The 19447-nt window shown below is 33.4% G+C and overlaps 3 protein-coding genes and 1 long non-coding RNA gene across 9 annotated transcripts in view; 1 reads left to right on the plus strand and 3 right to left on the minus strand.

Annotated features, from left to right (window-relative positions):
- LOC115233872 (2-(3-amino-3-carboxypropyl)histidine synthase subunit 2) overlaps window positions 1-463 on the minus strand; it is a 3387-nt gene extending 2924 nt beyond the window's left edge. The window contains exon 1 of the mRNA XM_029804488.1: window positions 352-463. Coding sequence (XP_029660348.1) covers window positions 352-423 — 72 coding nt within the window. The 5' untranslated portion in view covers window positions 424-463. The remainder of the gene's footprint in view (window positions 1-351) is intronic.
- A 203-nt stretch (window positions 464-666) lies between these two features.
- On the plus strand, window positions 667-2502 carry LOC115233873. The gene is made up of 3 exons (XR_003883850.1): window positions 667-760; window positions 990-1085; window positions 1167-2502. It is a non-coding gene; the product is annotated as an uncharacterized LOC115233873 (long non-coding RNA).
- Window positions 2503-3444: 942 nt separating this feature from the next.
- Window positions 3445-16402, minus strand: LOC115233874 (mucin-17-like). Of its 5 annotated transcripts, none has more exons than XM_029804494.1 (16): window positions 16098-16401; window positions 14825-15477; window positions 14324-14497; window positions 14017-14097; window positions 12771-13946; window positions 11186-11437; window positions 10835-10936; window positions 10518-10622; window positions 9897-10041; window positions 7185-9652; window positions 6544-6951; window positions 6198-6404; window positions 5538-6109; window positions 5205-5448; window positions 4872-4974; window positions 3445-4544 (listed from the first exon to the last, which is right to left on the minus strand). In XM_029804494.1, the coding sequence occupies exons 3-16, from the start codon at window positions 14429-14431 to the stop codon at window positions 3787-3789; spliced, it is 6729 nt and encodes a 2242-aa protein (XP_029660354.1). In that variant the 5' UTR covers window positions 14432-14497; window positions 14825-15477; window positions 16098-16401; the 3' UTR covers window positions 3445-3786. The 5 variants fall into 5 exon arrangements, with proteins under 5 accessions (XP_029660354.1, XP_029660350.1, XP_029660352.1 ...); XM_029804490.1 differs by having other exon boundaries at window positions 12375-13946; window positions 16098-16400; XM_029804492.1 differs by lacking the exon at window positions 16098-16401 and adding an exon at window positions 15899-15917 and having other exon boundaries at window positions 12375-13946.
- A 710-nt stretch (window positions 16403-17112) lies between these two features.
- LOC115233769 (PP2C-like domain-containing protein CG9801) overlaps window positions 17113-19447 on the minus strand; it is a 3522-nt gene continuing 1187 nt past the window's right edge. For both annotated transcript variants that reach the window (XM_029804342.1, XM_029804344.1), the window contains 5 exons: window positions 19111-19337; window positions 18833-19033; window positions 18201-18504; window positions 17619-18108; window positions 17113-17554 (listed from right to left, as the gene is read on the minus strand). In XM_029804342.1, coding sequence (XP_029660202.1) covers window positions 17360-17554; window positions 17619-18108; window positions 18201-18504; window positions 18833-19033; window positions 19111-19337 — 1417 coding nt within the window. In that variant the 3' untranslated portion in view covers window positions 17113-17359. The remainder of the gene's footprint in view (window positions 17555-17618; window positions 18109-18200; window positions 18505-18832; window positions 19034-19110; window positions 19338-19447) is intronic.

Consider the following 19447-nt stretch of genomic DNA (forward strand, 5'->3'; position numbering starts at 1 on the left):
ATATATATATATATATATGTGTGTGTGTCATAAATGAATAGTTAAACTAACCTGATTTTATCTGTCATTTATAAGCAATCTCAAAGTGATTATTATTATATTATAGATTTTTAAATTTGTTTATTTAAAATTAGTATTTTGTATTTGTAATGGATTAAACAATTACTCTAAGGAAAAAGGAAGATTATTTAGCCAGCGACATTATAACATGTATAACCTCAATTTTTACATTCAAGAAAGAGAAGACAATCTTCATATATAAAAAAATAAATCTTTTAAGAAAAATCTTTAATTATAGTTTTATTAATGCATGTATGAGATATTTTTAAAAACGTATATGTGCTTTCAAACCTGCTTTAGTGAATTCGTCTGGATCCACTGAACACACTTTTCGATATCGTATGCAGAATACACAAACTCCATCTTGAAACATGAGACCAGTTTCAGCGCCGCTTGCTTTCGGATGAGTGAACTAAAACTGGTCACGTGACAAGAGAATGCTTTGACATTTTGAAGCGCATAATTCTTTGACTTGATTGGTCCATTAAACGCTTCGAAGCGAAAATAGCGTTAAACGGAATATATACAAGGAATATGGAGTAGAGGGTAGGCGCTATATTGAAAATTATATGCGCGTATGCGCAGGTGCGAACCTATAAATAAACGTATTTTATATTGAGTTTGAAATGTGACTACACACTACATTGTTCTACACTTTCGTGCTTTCTAAATGTTTCCTCTGAAAGAACACACAAAACATGTTTGTAAATTTTAAATATGTTTTTATATAATTGTGGTTTTATTTTTAATGCATGCAAAAAGTAAAAGAAATATAGTTATTCTTAGTCACTTTCTTGCATGCTTCTCTACTCATCTAAATTAAAAATATATATATACATGTACTTTGCGAAAAAAAGAAAATATATAATAAAGAAAAAAAATGTAGTTAAAACTGATTTTCGATATAAAATACTTATATTACTTTTTAGTACTGCGATTGAATAAGTATGATAAAATCATGATACTATTGGCATGGAAAGTATTTCTAATCTTCATTTGACATGGAAAATATTTTACTCGTATATGTGAGTATCATATTTATATATATATTGAAAGAAAAAATTAAACTTATTAAAATTATACTTGTTTTGATTTTTGACTTATAGGCACTGCTGTTATTGTTGATATTCAGAACTAAGAATATTAGTGCAATAAAAAATAATGAAAAAGAATACTTATATAAAATAATAAAATGGTAACAATTTATACATACATGATGCATGGAATTTTTTATCGGCTTTAAAAAGTTGTACACTTTTAAAAATATACAATATCGTTTTTTTTATGCATAATTGTCTTCTCCTGCAAGATATGAAATATGTATAAGATTTATCATTTGATCACTTATTCGTATACTATCTTATGTATCATGCTTGTATCTCTCGAATTTCATTATTACTATATTCCATTTGTTCTTTTATACAAGACATATGATCCTGCGACATATAGAGATAATGCACTATGTTACATAAAAATAACGATACTCTTTTTGGGTATACTGACAACAATTAAAATAAAATGTCCTTTAAATTATATTTATATATATTATCACTGTGTGTGTGTGTGTACCATTTGTCTTCACTCTCGTCAGCGGTTGTATTGTTAGTAACAATTTGTTACATCTCGTTGTTAATACTTAATAATTGCAACTTGCAAAATATGTGATATTCGCTCAAACGCAGCACACAGATAGGGATATAAGATAACGTACTCTATATATGTACTCGTGAAATATCGGCAATTTATTAGGCTCAAAAGAATTTTAGTATATCCAAATTTTTAAATCTGTGAAGAATTCTTATTAAGTCACGATTGCCGTCGAGAGTGTAATTGAACATTATGTATGTACAAACGATTATTATTTCTTACTGTAATACATTACATAGTTTTGCTTGTTTTTCTCTGTATATACGTCAGTCTTGGATTGCTTTTGCCAGAAAACGCTTCATTTCCACTGTGCATAGAGAGTCGTTCTTGATATATGTAGAAAAAGAATATGTAAGCGCGCGAGTTCACATAATAAAACTTTATCTGCAAAAAATATTATCATCGCGTTTTTTCCAGTATTGTAAAAGAATCTCTTAAAAATCGGAATAATTTTAGGTCTCGATTTTCTCATAATTTTAGGACATGTATATAAATCTTGTGCACATATTACGATAAAACAAAGAATAAAAATATGATATGGGAATGTATCTGACGCTGATCAATTTCGGAGAAATTACTTTGACTTTCTCAAAGATTCCAACGATCATTACATGATTATTCTTTTTCCACACATGCACTCTCCAATATACATCCATCAATTACTCACATATGTATTGCGAGTTTGTATGTGATGGCAAAAAAGAAAAAAATGTCGTGAAATACTATATACTATTTAGAAACAGTTTGTTTCTTTGATTTTGCGTCATAACATTGAGACTGTATATATATCATAAATAGAAATGAATCCAAAGTAATACCCATAAAAATTGTATGTTCCCTTTTCTTTTACATATACAAGATAATTTGTTATTGGTGATACAAACACAATTTTGGAGAAAAAGGTAAATCTATATACATGAAAAAATAAGTTGAATATACGAAATAAAGATATTTCAATAAGATATTTCATTCTACATTTTCATCAAAATTTTATTTCTGGAAAAATAAAACCTAAAATTAACGAATTTTATTCAACATTTTCGACATTTTTTATATGAAATTTAATTATTATTATTATTTCTTTTTATATGGAATCATTATTTTATCCGCCCCTTTTTCCCATTGTATCATCGATAACATTTTTTGAATACATATGCATTTCACATTTTTATGATCTTATATATCAGTCTCTTATGCTCTTTTCTTTTTACTTTTCGCTTTTTGCTCACTGTCGTTTCCAATGATGATGCGTTGTTAATTAATAGTAATAATAATAATAATTCTGAGAATAAATCTCAATAACAATAATACAAATAATAGTCACAATAATAATATTAATAATATACCTTAAAAACACGTATGTACAATATTCACCGACCCATTTTTAAGTATCAATAAGATTCTTTTACAAGTACTACCGATAAAGTGGAATAAGTTGCTTTAAATAATTACTTTTTACAAAATTACATTACAAAGTGGCATATTGTAAAATCTGAGCGAGTCATCTATCTAATCTATTCACATGTACAGCTGCTGCTATAATTAGATTTACGCGGTGGCTTTATTACAGCTAGACTACTGGAAAGTATACATGTTTGTATATTATGAATAATTATTGCCATTGCAAAAACAATCTTCGATAAATTGAAAGTTCAATATATATATATCTATACATATATATACATATATATATATATATGTATATGTATATATGTATCATACTGCACCACATGTATATATAATCCAGTTTGCCTCTGCTGAATAATATATAAATAAAATAATATAAAGTCATATGATTTATACAAATAATTTAATAACTATCTGTGTATATGTGTGTATATGTGAGTGTGTGCGCGCGTGCGCGCTTCAGGATATGCAGTATTGTAAACAATCGTCCTGAAGATTATTGTATCAGTGATCTTAAAACACATTTCTCATGACAGATAGATTCACGATATCGACAAAAAAAAAAACCATGAAAAATCGACTTATAGTTCCTCTAAAATTCTTAAAACGCGTAATTTTAGCTTGATATTCACTATAAACTTTCATTTCTTAACATACTTTACTAAAGGAGGGTCACGAGCCTAAAATGCTGCGGACTGCTTGATCCAACGCAGTGTCTTTCGATTCGCCGGACTGCGATGACGAACTACCACTACTACTGCCGGACAATGTGTTCGCAGGACGTTTCTTAAGATTGAGAATGCTGTCAATGGCAGATTGTACTTGCGCGGTAATTTCGTCATGCTCGTTGCCGGCATTACCACTCTCGCTACTCGTTACATGCACAGTACTACTTGGACATTGCGCTTGCGAATGCAAAGCCAATCCGTCCAAGCTGTCAGCATCCTCTAACAAATCTCGCTCGAGATCAGTGGCACTACTCCAACGCCTATCGAAAGGCGTTGGAGTTACATCTTGCTCACAATCGTCCTTCATGATCATATTCGAGACACTAGGTACATTCGCACGAAGACACTCGCCGTTCGCTCGTGTTCTTTCAATTTTCGCTGATCTTGTAACAGCCGTAACAGCACACGCACTATTACCACTATTACCGTTATTACCGGTTTTACACCTCAAGGTTTCTGCAGTGGATGGATATACTCCCAGTTCTTTCTGGATTTCCAACCACTCATCGTAATCGCCACTGGTACTGCTTGTCGTCTTAATAACTGGTTTACATTCCATTTCGTCACTCGGGAAGTCATCCTCTAGTTCGCGTTTGACAGATACGTTCACTAGAGGAGGTGATGTTAATGTCGATTTGTCCTCTTCTATAAGGCCAGGTTCAACTTTTGGCACTATCGGTTTTTCTTCTTTCTTAAACTCTTCTGCAATTTTATATTTGCAATATATATATTCATATACATGCATATATGCAAAATGTTAAAAACAACTTTTTAAATAAGAGAAAGACATGGCAAAAAAGAGAGAAAGTAAGCAGCTTTGTTAGGAATGAAGGTAACATAGAAACAATATGGTGTATTGTGTGTGTGTGTGTATAGTTCCGAATGTATATGTTTGAAATATGAAATAAGTAGAGATATAACAAAATAGAAAATTTTGTAATTCCAGAAGGAACAAATACATGTATATATGCAATATTTAATTTTATAATTGTATCGATATAGAGATAATAAAAAATACACATAATTTACCATTAACTTTTGCCTCCTGTTCTCGTAACCTGTTGAGAATATTTTGTTCTTCAGCCACAAAAGTTCTGTCAATCATCATCAATTCTGATGTCCTCACTTCACGCTATAATTTCAAAAATGTTAATGCAATCACTTATTTGAAAAGGAATATTTAGAATATTTCTTGAATATAATAAGTTGAACAATAATAATTGATATAAACGATTTAAATATTTTAACTGTCAAGTTGGAACATTTTTGTGCATGATTAATATGCAAAGAACTAAAATTTCTATCAGAAATTAAATTTAACAATCATAATTATATTCAATAAATAAATCATATTATTTATACCATGCTTTCCATTAAAAGGAGGTATGTGTATTTATTCATCATAGCGCTGAATTTGCCCAACAGATGTTTTGCCGTCTCCTCAAATCTTTCATCTGCTTTTGCCAAATCCTTGGGACTTAGTACTTGCTCATTTAAACAATGGTATCTCACTAAACGTTTGCAAGCATCACGCTTACTTGAGAATGGTGTATTCATATCTGGATTGGTTGCACCATTTTGATCAATTTTTAGCTGTTGTTCCAATCTGCAAGTAATAATATTAATTAAATATATCAATATGTCATTGAATCTTAAATTATTAAATGTGACAGAATTTTATATATAAATACGTACAAATCGCCGCGATTCAACTGCCTACAAATTGGACTAGTCGCACGTCTCTTTACGCCTTGCCTCGGGCTTATTAAAGGACTCGAGTTGCTATTGGGACTGATGAGTTGCTTCGTCGTATTACCACCAGTGTTTACAGGACTCTGGATCCTCTGCGTTCCCTTGCCTATCATTCTAGGCGAAGTTACTTGTCCTGCAGGTGAACCACTTTGAATCTGAACCTGAATAGGAGAAGAAAGTTCCTGTTTCACAGGACTCGGTGTTTGTATATTCGGTTTGATGTCCAATGGATCTGTTTGACATTGCGTGGATTGTTGCATGCTTGTCTGTTGTTGCTGTGTTTGAACTTGGGTCAATTGTTGTGCGTTGCTTTGTAATTGCAGAGCTGCTGTTGCAGAGGTAATCGGTGGCGAGAAGATTTGCATATTCGCAGAGGACGGATTCAACATCTGACTCCCATGATTTTGATAAAACTTGTGCTGCTTGGTGTGCGTACTCTGGTGTATACTCTGTGTCGCAGTGTTCGATATAGTTGGTTGTTGTCCTTGCACATTCGGCGAAGTGCAGTTAATGCTCTGTAATAATCATGATTATTATATGTATGTGTATGCAAAACATATAATATATCCACAAAATAAATATTCATAGTAATATTCTGCTTACCGTGATATTAATGTAATTAATATTAGTATTACTCGGCATTGTTGCAGATGTAGTTGAATTTAGACTTTGAGATGTTACTGGCATGGCAATGGTGGAAGTCTGAGTCTGCGTTTGAGTTGCCGACGTCTGATTCTTAAATGAATTCTGTAGATGTACATTTGACGCAACTGTTGAAACCAAGCTTACATTGAATGTTGGTTCGGCAGCCTAAAATGGATTAAATATTGCTTATTAAATACATAAATTCATTAAATTAAAATTTCATAAATTTTATTTTTTACACGTTTCGCGCGCGAAGATTATTTTGTATTTTTGTATTAGTTATTGTCATTTCTAATATACTTACGCTATTGACAGGATGAGTAGTACTACTAACAATCTTTCCACTAGCTAATATTCTTGCTTGTTCCTCATATAATTTCCTTAATGTCGGATTACTTGGCGTGACAGATTTTCGAGATAAAATAGTTTGAATCTGTGACTGAATGTTTTTCAGCATTTGCTGCTTTTGAGCAGGAAGCTGGATAGTTTGTATTCTTTGTACCATTTGACCATTAGAAGGAACTGACACGTGACTGCTAGCAGAGGACGAAACCAAAGGACCATTTGCTATAACTTGAGCTGATTCGCTTTTAGCAGGATTTGTATTTTGCGATACCATAGTGTTTGTCTTATTTAGATTATCAACTTTTTGTAAATTAGACGTATTCGCCGCGACCATTGTTGGTCGAGTAACAGTTACTGTCTTCGTCGTCTAAAAAGTAAAAATAAATTTGCAGTAGAAGTGCCATGGTAAGAGCCAAAATGCACATGATGTACGTAAATGTTTTAATACTTTTACTATGCAGATTTTCTAATTTTAATGCATTTTTAGAACTTTGAATGCAAGTCAATATATTATTGAAAATAATCTCAAGTAACGAGAAATAGATAAAACAGATTTGAAGATATAAAAATAAAAAATACGCTTATATTATTTACACATACCTGTGAATTCACAATACTTTGAGCAGTGACGGCAACTTTCGTCTTCTTCACGATTTTCGCTTTCTTTGGTTGATTATTACCCAAGTTTTTAATTTGCTGTTGATTCAAGTTGTCAATAAATTGACTAGGGAAACTGGAATTTTGAATTTGTATATGTGGTGGCATTTGAGATGGTGCAGCTTGCACAACAATATTTTGAATGTTATTTTGAATTGTCGGAGCTCCACCAGAACTATTCACGATTATCTGACTCGTTGGAGTATTGATCTGGACACCTTGCAAATTCTGATTATTCGCATCTGGCTCGCCGATCACTATCTTCTGCGTCTGATTTTGATTTTGCGTCTGATTCGTCGCATTCAACTGTCCGGCCAGGAATTGTTGCAAGAGCTGTTGACTGATCACCTGCATCTGCCCGTTTGCGTTGGCGATTAACAGCTGATCGTTAGGATTTAAGTTACTCAACGCATTTAAAATTTCAGGTGTAATTTTGGGTGCATTGTTCAATATGTTGTTTGCCGCTGAGTTGAGTATATTTGCACCTTGGGACTCTACCTTTTGAGATTCATTTTGTTGGGTAGGAGTGTTAGAAGCAGGAGTAGTTGTAATCAATATATTCTGATTCTGATTATTTTGTTGCGTATTAATTCCTTGCTGTAAAACATTGGCAGAGTTTTGGGATTCAAAGTGATGCGCGTTAACGGAAGAGAAGGTATTCGCCGTCACTACTTTCTGCTGTTGAACATTCACATTTTGCTGGACACTCGTGTTGTGTAAAACAGCAGATGTGTTTTGTTGCTGTAGACTTGTCATGACATTCTGTTGTGTATGAGCTATATCTTTGATAGTTCCCGACTGTAAGTTTTGTTCTATATTCTGAACATTACCAGCAGTATTTTGCTGCAACACATTAATTGTATTTTGTTGAATACTTGAATGCAAAACGTTCATACTGTCGTGTTGTTGCATAGTGTTACAGGAACTTTGTTGCTGCAGTATATTCATGGAATTGTGATGAATGTTTGAACTCTGCAAATTTTGTTCAAATATCTGTTGCACATTTTGAGTTTGTACAGTTTGCGCAGTAATCTGCTGATTATGTTGGAACAATGGTGACTCCTGTTGAAGCGTTAGAGTCTCTTGTTGACTTGTTTGTTGGAGACTTTGATTAGCTTTAGATACATGATCGTTTTGTACTATTGAACTACCGGGCAATGATTTCTGCATATGAACCCCATGCTGTTGTTGTTGTGTTTGCTTTCCCAAATTTTGCCGTACGTTCGTAGTTATACAAGCGTTCGTTAGACGTACCTGACTAGATTTTTGCAGAGAAATGTTGGAATTCTGTTGATTAGAATTCGTTTGATTCGTATTAGACATTCGAGGACCTTGTATATTAAACATCGTAGGCGACGGCTTCGCGGACAAAATATCCGAAGTATTCAAAGAAACATTACCGCTCTGCGATAAAGTAGGATTCGAGGACTTAGATTGCATTAGGTTTTGTACATTTACATTCTTTGACGTTTGTATCTCCAGTGATTGCAATGGTCCAAGGTTGTTTTGAACACAGACGCTCGGTATTGAATTGGTCTCTTGAGAAACAATATTAATATTTTTTTGCTGATTCATTGGTTTCGAACATATCTGGCTGTGATGTGGACTAGTGGTACAAATGATATTTTGCGAGCACGTAGAGCTTATGGTATTAGTAGAGACCTGATTTCCACTGGATAAAGGTGATTTGACGAATTTCGGTCTCTGTTGAGTTGTACTTTGAGCAGGCTGCGGTGTGTTTTGCGCCTGACCGAAAAGTTGCGAGATAATCTGCGAGTTTTGTCCACTACTTTGGGTCAGAGATCGTATCAGAGCTTGCGCGGTTGCTGAATCTATTTCAGGTTGATTGGGTTCCGGGGTGTGATGTAAAACAACTTTACCGTCTTCTCCAACCGCTAATCGCAATTGTCCCGATATTGCATTCTGCACAGGCATCTGAAGTTGGGCAACAAGCTGACTATTGAATGTCTGTGATACAGATGCTTGCGTGTTCGTTGTATTTGTTGCAGGTACTTGGATTAGATTCTGAGTGGAATTAGTAGGAATTGTTCCTTGCGATGAAAGTTGGCCCAACGATTGTCCGGAATTAGTTTCACTTTGTTGCGAAACTTGACAAGGAACCTCGGTTTCAGTTGTCAGTTCGGTATCAAAAATATCATCGTCATCCCCGATACCCGATATTTTCATAATACTGGCAAGATCTAGTTTCGGTGGTTCATCGTCTTTCCGTTTAGCCTTTTTTTTCTTTTTCGCTTTCTTCTTAGGAGGCGGCAATAAATTTTGCTCTGAGACAGTTTGTGTACACGAAGCATTGCCAGTGGTATTGCCAGAAGTGACTTGTGCGATTTGTGATTGGGGACTTTGTACCATAGCATTCTGAATTACGATGGAATTGCCAGTTCCTGAATTAGCTGTAGAATTTAAAAGTATGGCAAATCAATATTAAATTTTCCATAATACACTGAAACAACTTAATATTTAAATATCTCTTGTATTGTAAATAAAAAAAAAAAAGATGTAGAATTTAATTTAGTTGACTATAAATATTTCTAGCATTTTAAACATACATTTTTAATATAGATAAAATAATAATAATAATAATAGTGCTCTTATAATTATTTTTGCTACAATATTGCTATATGATAGTAAACTTACATGGTGCAGGACTAGATGGAGTATGTCTTATTACTGGAGAAGCAGTTGGAGGAAATCCATTGGGTACAGCAAAGAATGCAGGTGTAATCCCCTGTAGTTGCATACCTTGTGCTGTGACAACCCTTACTAACTGTTGTTGTGTTAACTATAATCATAAAGTATATTTAATTAATTTCTCTTTCATTTTATTGGGTACTCTCTCTTTCATCTTGTTGCCATAATTTAAAAAGATCTTTATCTCAAAATAAATTATATGTATTCCATTAAAATTATCTATTTTATATAAAATGTAAAACTATAACACAGCTAAATTTCATTTTACTTTTTCTAGGTTAATTGAAATATTGTAAATGTGTTACTACAATTATATATTATTGTCAAATTAAGTTTATATAAATTCAAAAAACAATTGAATATCATTGGGCAGTATATCATATATGTTCAAAATACAAAGAAATTTTGTTTGATTCATAAAAAATTAAATAAATAATTCTTATAGTATATAACATTTTTAAGATATTTTGTTTTCAATGAAAAGTGCGTGGTCGTTTCAATACAAAGATTTAATAAGCAATGATCATGATTATGAAGCATAGATGAATGAACGAATGAAACCATCACCTGTGCAGTATGTGTTTGTTGCTGCGCGCTTGCTGGTGTCCTTAGTATGAGTTGAACGCCTCCTGGTTGTTGCTGTACAATGACAGGTCCGGTTGACGGCAATACCTACATTCGAAATGTGACAAATAAATGAAGCATAAAGCAACTTTTTGTGATAATAGAAATGTAAGTAAGCAGTTATATAATAGATGTAAAGCGTATCAAAATATCTCATATAACATGGCCTCATGTATATATATTTTCATTAACTATATAATGAACATGCAGATGAGATATAATCAAAATATAAAAAAGATATAATATATTATAATAATAACCTGATTCAATAACAAGCCTTGCGCCGTTGGAATCATTGTTGCTGTAGTGGGACTTGGTTGTGGTCCAGCAAGAACTAGTTGTGGCTGAGTCTGTTGTGTTACCTTTAAAAAGAAAAAGAAATATATATTTTAAATATAAGATCTCATATTATTAAAAAGCAAAGAAGATTGAATAAAATATTTTATATATAAACGTGTAGCATTATAAATATTTTTGAGTTATCTCTAAAGATATGATAAGACATAATGTAATAATTTATTTACAATATGATTAATATCCAATTAATTTTACTATTTAACAACCTAATAAAGAGATGCGTAAATACGATTTAACTAAAAAATGGACTATACTTGATTTGTGATTGTAGTAGTAGCTCGTTGTGGCTTTTGCTGAGAAGTAGCAGCTTGTTGATTTGGTGGTTTTGGTAGAATTTGCGGCGGTTGCTTAGCGGGCTTGGCCGCCGCTATTTGGATTTGTTGATTTCCAAATAATTGGGTTCTAGTCACCAGTTGAGTTGGGGTGGACTGATAACCCTGTGGTGTACCATGAATTATTTGTAACACCTGCATCCCTTGTTGTAGTATGGGTGTATTAGGCCTAACCTGTGTGGAACGTGAAAAATGCAGTTTTAATAAATATATAAATATATATATTTATGATATGCTCTAAGATGATATTCTTTTTTTGAAATAAATAAATAAAATTGAAAAAGGGAAAAAGAGTATAAAAAAGAAAATACAGACAGTGGTCATCCAAAAACAGTTACAGGAGATACATATCAAATTAAAAGAGATAAAAAAATATAAATTTAAGTACAAAAATTTACAAAGAAGAAAGAATATCTAATAAAGAAAATATATACAAGATATATAAACTATATGTGAAACGTAGCTATATTATATATTTTTTTATTTATATAATATAAATATATTTTGTATATAAAATTAAGTATATTTTGGAAATTAGAGTAATAAATAATTTCTTTTTCTCAGAGAAAAAAGAAGATTTTTATCATATATTTTTAACAGATATATAAAATATGAAAAAGATTTATGTGTACACCTTTATTATTTTCACATCGTTTAAGACTTGTAATCTCTCCCAATTGACTGGAATCTTTAGTTATCCCTATTGTCAGATATAGAATTACTAATGTATACTATTAAGTACAAATAATGGCATGCAAAAAACGAATCATATTTCGTGTAATGAATAGTTGTGTTGTTGTATGTGGAAAAAATTTATATGTAACATAATCAAATATGATTGTAACAAAGATAACTAAACACCTCAGTCGACTGGCACTTCAAGTGATGTGAAAATGACAAGTTTAAACAATAACAAAAATATATTTTAACAACATAACGAAATATACAAAATGAAAGTAAAATTCATGAGAAAAGATACAATTAGAGATATCAACAGAAATGTTCTATTGAATTCACTAACGCATTCCATTTTAAAACTACAGAAGAGCCCAACTTAAAATAAGCAATTATAACATGTAATTTCAATATTATGCAGAATAAGTGTTCTTACCACAGGTGGACCAGGGCTACCTCCAGGCGCTGGGCTTCTATTGTTGAGAGAATTATTCCCGCCTAATAGATGAGGGCTTTTCGCAGGCGGATATGGGCTAAGTACAGGGCTCTGTATCTGGCTAACGCTCATCGGACTTTGCATAGGGCTTTGCATTTGTATATTAAAGTTACTATTCGAGGTCGATGTGCCGACCGGACTCGGACTATTTCGATTGGATTGTATCGAGTTTGAAGCCGGACTTCTAAGTAAAAGTCGATTAGGGCTAGGACTCGGTGTAGGTGGTGCTATATTAGACGCCGGACTCTTCAGAGGTATTGAAAATGGACTACCCGGCGAACTAATATTTTGGTTTTGAATATTTTGCATAGATTTAACAGTATTCATAGTACTGACCACATTTGATGGTTGTGTCGTGCCCGTTAATGCTACTGACGCACTTAAGCCAGGGTTTATCCCCTGCGAATACTGTCGCTGTGGTTGAAATCCAGTCGACTGGGAGGAACTTAAAGAAGAAACATGACTCAATGACATAGTCGGTTCATTGGATGCAGATATATGTACATTCGATGTTGATATATTTGATAAATTAGCGTGCATTGTACCGAGGTGTGCTATATTCGTAGTGAGATTCACGTTCGAAGCGTGATTCACATTTGCAGTGGTTGCATGAATCGACTCGCTGGGTGTGCTTGTGAATATGCTGGAACTCGTTAGAGTTCCGGAATTAGAGATTGGCGAGATTGTCGAGATGTTCGTATTAGGATGCTGCGATATAGCAGAGTTTGGTACATGTGCTATGTTTGATGATCCAACAATGTGCGGTGCAATACTTTGAATGCTTTGTATCGTTGGGAATGAAAACTGTGCGCTACTAGAATTCAAGCTAGTCGGCGTCAGACCAGTTGCCAGGGCATTTACAGGTCTATTAAGACCTTGGTTTACACCAGAATTTATACTGGTAGTAGTCAAATTTGTATTCGGATTAATAGCAGATAAACCAGATACACCGGAATTCGTAGCGGTCAAATTGGTATTTAATGTAAGATTCTGATTCACGCTCGATGAGTTCAGAGTCGTCAAATTTGGATTTACACCGGTCAGTCCCGCGTTTACTCCAGATAGCCCAGAATTAATATTTGTAGAATTTATCGTATTAAGCCTGTTTATACCAGTATTTACTCCTGTATTTATGCTACTTAAATCTTGTCCCAGATTGGACAAACCATTATTAATATTGTTTGAACCAATGTTGGACGTCAAATTGGAATTAATAGCATTTAAATGATTCAGGCTAGGATTTATCGCAGTCAGCCCTGTGTTTATACTCGGCAAGCCCAAATTGAGCAGAGGGTTTGATGTGGTGATAACATTGGAAGTGAGAGATGTAAGACTGGTATTTAGAAGTGACAGTGGCAATCCCATATTAAGGCCCACCCCAAAAGTGGGGGTGGCCGGGGGTAGGCCCATACCAGTCCCCGAGGGATTTATGGTACTCTGATTCAACTGATTTAACTGGTTTACGTAGACTATGTGATTCCCAGTTGTCGATCCATTTCCTTGTTCTTGGGGCTGCAAAAACGAGCAACATTGAAATAATATCATCAACCAAACTCACTAATCATCAACCAAAGTGACTTACATTACTCGATGTCTGTTGCAAAGCAAATGTTAATGACTGACCACTGGTATTCTGGGCTTGTAGTTGTTGTAACTGCTGCAACTATGTATAAAATTGGCAAATATTAAATAGTGATATTCATGAAGATCATTCAGAGAAATTTTATAAGATCTATTTATTTTGAAACTTTTATATATTTTAAATGAAATAGATGTATAGACATTTGAATTGACAAAATATATGTACAGAAGAAAAATACAATATGAGAAATACGGATTTTTAATTAAAATAAGCAATTGAAAAAATCTATATGCTTTTATAATCTTACTTGTTGTTGGGTCAAAACAGCAACTGGATTATTACGTGGACGTGCATTCGGGGAAGTTGTAGAGGATACTGAGTCCCCAAGAAGAGGGCGTGACTGAGGCTGCTGCATGCCCACGCAGCCCCTCTTTACTATGGGCAGCGTCTAGCCACCTTTTCAGCTTATTTTGTTTCTTTCCTATTAATATAAAATTCTAGTTTACTTATTATAAATCTTGACAGAAATGTTTAAAACGTAATTTATAAAAAAATTTCAAAATATATTTTTAAAATATATTATAATTTCAAAATTTCAAAATATATTATATCCTGAGAAAATGCTTCATTTATTGAGATTGATAAATGATACCAATAATAATTAATAATAATAATAATAATAATAATAAATATAGTTAAAATGTTTTGACTTTTCAAGAAATTTTGTATTTAGTGTCCAAATTTATTAAAATTTTATGTATACATATATGTATATGTTAACTATTATTAACAGAAATATTGTATTTACCAAAGTTGTTTAATAGTCGCAGCAAAAAGTATTTGCGTTTCGGCGCCACTCAACACGTCTGCGACCTACGTCTCCTGTTCCTGTCATGCATATAATTTCGTATTTTGTCCAAAGCTCAGGCAGCACTGTATTAATTCCACAAAGTGCTTATATCCACATATACTGTTAATGTTTCCAAAGATCTTGCTCCAGTACTAATCATTCTTGGCCATTATAGGCATTACTTTGTTGTATATTGAAAGTAGTTCTTTCTTGAACTACTTTATCCATTAAAGAATAACTGCTCAATTGCATTGTGGATATATCCAGACTTATATTTAAAATGCATCTGTCGCAGGATTCCATCCATTTATAAATGCAGCAATGTTACAATGTTTGCCCATGACAGCACATTCAATATATGCACAGAGGACAGTATCAAATGTTGTTTCATAAATAATATTTCTTTCCCATTACATCCTATCCCAGGTCTAAGAAGTAACTCACAGACATTCTTGGATATTTGTCAAATGTTTTAAGTGTAGTATCACAACGTTACGCCTTTGCTGGCCAGATATTCATCGAAGCAATTGTTTCTTCTTAATAAAAGTGTTTCTATTGTTGTTACCCACACTACACTTCTATTTGCACAGATTTTGTCTGCAACTTTTGTCCTGCAAAAAGGAATATCAAACTCAAATATAACAGATGCATATTAAAATGTTTATATAAAAATCAATATAATCTAGAAAATTCTTTCAGATTATTTCGCGATGAAATTAGCTTAAGCTACAAAAAGTGCTTTGGCAAACGGAGAGATAAACGAGAGATTAAGAAAACGGTGTAACATATTACACGAACAATCGAACGTTGCTACATGTCAAAGCAATAATAATGCCTAGTTCGTATAGTAATTTGAAGGAACCGGGAAATCTCGGTAAAACGATCACGGCCCCGAATTCGACAGCTGGAAGCATATTTGGAGGTTATAACTGGCGCGCCTGTGTGCAAGCATACGTGCCACACAAGCCACACTAACACGCACACACACGCATACGAAGCGAATCACATATACAACACCTCACTCTCACTTACAAGGGTACCAGCGGCGCGCGATTGCACACAACAAAAGGCCCGACTGACAAGGCGTAAACAAAAGAAAACGCGAGCATCTGGCGAAAATTTCGCGCTCCGGACGACCGGGGAAGCCGGCGGACGGCGCTGCGACGCGCGTGTTTGGTGACTGACGCGCAAAAATGCGCGTAGCGTCGCGACGAAAAATTGTCAATATTACCTCTCCGCCGCGAACGCGGTTTTGCCACCCCGTGTGTTTTCCTCCTGGGAATTTTCGCAAGTCTCGCGGCGATTTCCCTCCGTGCGATCTCGCGTCCTCGGCGCGGCTCAACGCGCCTCGTCCGAACGAAAACAACGCACACGGAGCACGCGCGACGACGATATTCTACTGAAAATAATAAACTTTTCAGTTACACGACAGTTCCATGTACGCGTTACACTATTCGGTGGCAACGGCCATCATGTATTTATCAAGGCTGCCATTGCAGCACATTGCAGACTATAAAATCCCAGATCGCCACTATCGCTATTGGCGACACCTCGAATTAACTTTTTGCAACCATGGAGGTACGAAATAACCGAAGGGATGCGATAAAACGTAATGATTCCTATACATGGTTAACGCTAGGGAATGACATGTGACTTACTTAAAATGGCCAATCAGCCTCTCGCTTTTCTCGATACGATAGTTCGATAGTGCGTAATGGGAAATGATTGGCTATCCCATATATTGCTTCTTCTCATATCTACTTATATATTTTCTATTCATATGATATAACCGCGCATGATTATAAAAGATTTAAAAAATGTATATATCTACAGAAATAAAATAACTTGCAGTGTATATATTCTCTGTTATCTAGATTATCAAATTACATATATTATCTTCTTTATTTAAAAAAAAGAGAAGTAGTTTCTCAAAATGATTTAAAGTAATGTTTAGTCCATACGTCTCGGTGTAAGCACACACACACACATAGTAGAATTTTAAAATATCTTTTACACATCAGTGCTTTTTAGTTGTAATAAACAGCAAATATATGTACCAGATATATAGAAATTATTTGAATAACATTATATAAGAAAATTTTTGTTTTTAAAAAACAAAAACTTATAAATAAAACTATTACATATATATTTATATTCGAAATTGTTATTAAATTGTTATTAACTTACATAATTATTTAGATGAAATACTTACTCTCATCTACATAAATTTATAAAATAGGATATATGTCTCCATCTTATTTTATTGTTACATACATTTTATTTTATCTTTAACTAGATGATTTTGCAATATTATTTAAGTGTGGAATACTCTGATAATTTGACACATAGATTCTTGTGTAAAAGATATATTTTCTTTTTATTTAATACTACAAGACTGTTAGAAAAAAAATATAGAAAATTCAATTAATTTCTATACAAAAAAGACCTATGCTCTATCATTGTTATTGATTACATGTTACACTTTGAAGAAATTTAGGATCCAACTACATACGCTACGACCGTCGCATGGTCTAGCTTGCCAGGTATCATAGATATCTTCTCTAGTGTCTTTTTTCTTCGAGATCTCTGCTCTTGCTTTGAGAGCTGTATCAATTGACCATCTTTATGTTGTGCATAATACAATTCCGTGTCTTCTAGAATCCGTCTTTTTGCAGCAGTTATGCGCACCTATAGGACAAAGCAAAAATTAGTGTGCTGCAAGAAATATTACTTAAAAATTACACACTCTTACCGCAAAGTCTAAAAGAAGTTCGCACAGATGTTTGGCACTATTGCATGGCGGTCCTTCTCCAGAAACTCCACGTCTCAACAGATCTTCCATCCTGAGTAGTGTGAGTTCATGTCTTTGATAAGCTTCAACTACTGGTAGATTGTTGCTATTCACATTATTACTATTACTTGATTCTGTGTGTCGGAGATTTTCTGTAGATTTTCGACGCGTTTTTGATCTTGCATCGTAACTCTTTAGCATAGCGTCAGCACCGCTACTATAATTTGGTAAGACTGCAAACTTTCCCACTACAGGATCAAAATTATCTGAAATTCCATCGCTCGTCAAAAATACTATATCTCCTCTTTCAACTTCCGTTATAGCCAGTGTTAAGTTATTCAATTCAGGATTAGAGCCATCTACTGGACCTAGAGCTCCTAAGGCATCTCGCATGTCTCGCATGCAGTGAATATCATGAGATCCTCGTGTTATCTCTCTCACACCAGTTTTCCTGTTTCGTTTTTACATAAGAGATGATTATCAAAGGCCTAGCACATTATGTGTTGCAATTTATAATTCGGGATATAATAAAGATATATATACCTTGAGTATACATAAGCTAAACTATCACCAACATTGCAGGTACAGGCAATATATTTCTTCTGGCATATATTTGTATCAGTACTTGAACTTGGCAGTGGAAGGATTGTGCATACTGTTAAGGTAGTAAGCATTCCTTGTTCCTGAAGAATCAGTGAATGTGCTGCATGGAATGAACGAAGTAATGCTATAAATACATCTTTTGTTGTTGTCATTTCGCTATTTATAGACGGGCAGAACAGAACTTGGTTCAAGTATTCTATACTTCCATGAACTGCAGATCTGGCCGCTATACTCGCTTTTGTACCTAAAACTTCCAACTGTAAAGTATCGATCTTATAATATTTAATAAGAATAGATTGGAATCATTGGAATATCAAGTTTTACTACTTTTAATTATATATAACTAAAGCAATGTATGTAAAAAGAATCAGAGCTAGTTATTTTTTCTGTGAATTGTTGAATGATTTTTTAATAAGTATCTGAAAAAATTTGAAGATGTCTTTTTTTTATTGAATATATAGCAAAATTATAAATTAATTTACCAAACTAAACTTTTGTATTTTTATATTTTACTTATCTTCCATTTATGTCAGTCTATCTTATATCTTTTTATAATATATTATTTCTTTTACCCCAATTGACACCATCCGCAAGGGCTAATATGGCAGAGCTTGGTCTTGCCACAATGCCAAAACAATCGGCTATTGGTTCTCCATTATTAGTATTATTTGTAGGATTTTTCTCATATAGTGTAGTTGCAATTCCATATGCGTTTTCATGAGGATTAAACCAATCAGTAACTCCAGCAATTTTAATATTTGATGTTGTTGATCCTGCAAAGTTTTGTATTGTTATTTTAGAACGATATAAAAATAAATATGCTTTACTAATGTCACTATTCTAAACTTACCACTTCTATACTGTTCATTCTGATCTAACATATCAATGTAATCTATATCAGTATCACTAATACTTAAATGTTTCTGTTGAAGATTGACTGCCGTAAGACCACTATCGGGACCAGTATAAGCTGCAAATATTTCTTCATTTTCTTGAAAATTATCGAGTTGTTTACTCGGCAATTCTTCTGGATTTCGGCCGTGTAAAATTGACGGTCCTTCTTGTTTTGTTTCCAGTCTAAGAATGTTGATATATTATAGTCATATTAAAAGAGAGTAAGAAAAAATTCTGAGGAATATTGCCCAGGTAACAATATGTAGTTTCATTTTCATATATATATATATATA

The sequence above is a fragment of the Formica exsecta genome, unplaced genomic scaffold (assembly GCF_003651465.1).
Source record: "Formica exsecta isolate Colony F162 unplaced genomic scaffold, ASM365146v1 scaffold191, whole genome shotgun sequence".
In the NCBI taxonomy this organism is placed as follows: domain Eukaryota; kingdom Metazoa; phylum Arthropoda; class Insecta; order Hymenoptera; family Formicidae; genus Formica; species Formica exsecta.

Excerpts from the sequence above, each read along its gene's own strand:
- LOC115233874 (XM_029804490.1), bottom strand. The coding sequence starts at position 14,431 with ATGCAGCAGCCTCAGTCACGCCCTCTTCTTGGGGACTCAGTATCCTCT. Across the intron at positions 11,438-12,374 it reads GTAGCCCTGGTCCACCTGTG|GTTAGGCCTAATACACCCAT; the intron begins GTAAGAACACTT and ends CGTTCCACACAG. Across the intron at positions 6,405-6,543 it reads CTACTCATCCTGTCAATAGC|GCTGCCGAACCAACATTCAA; the intron begins GTAAGTATATTA and ends AATCCATTTTAG.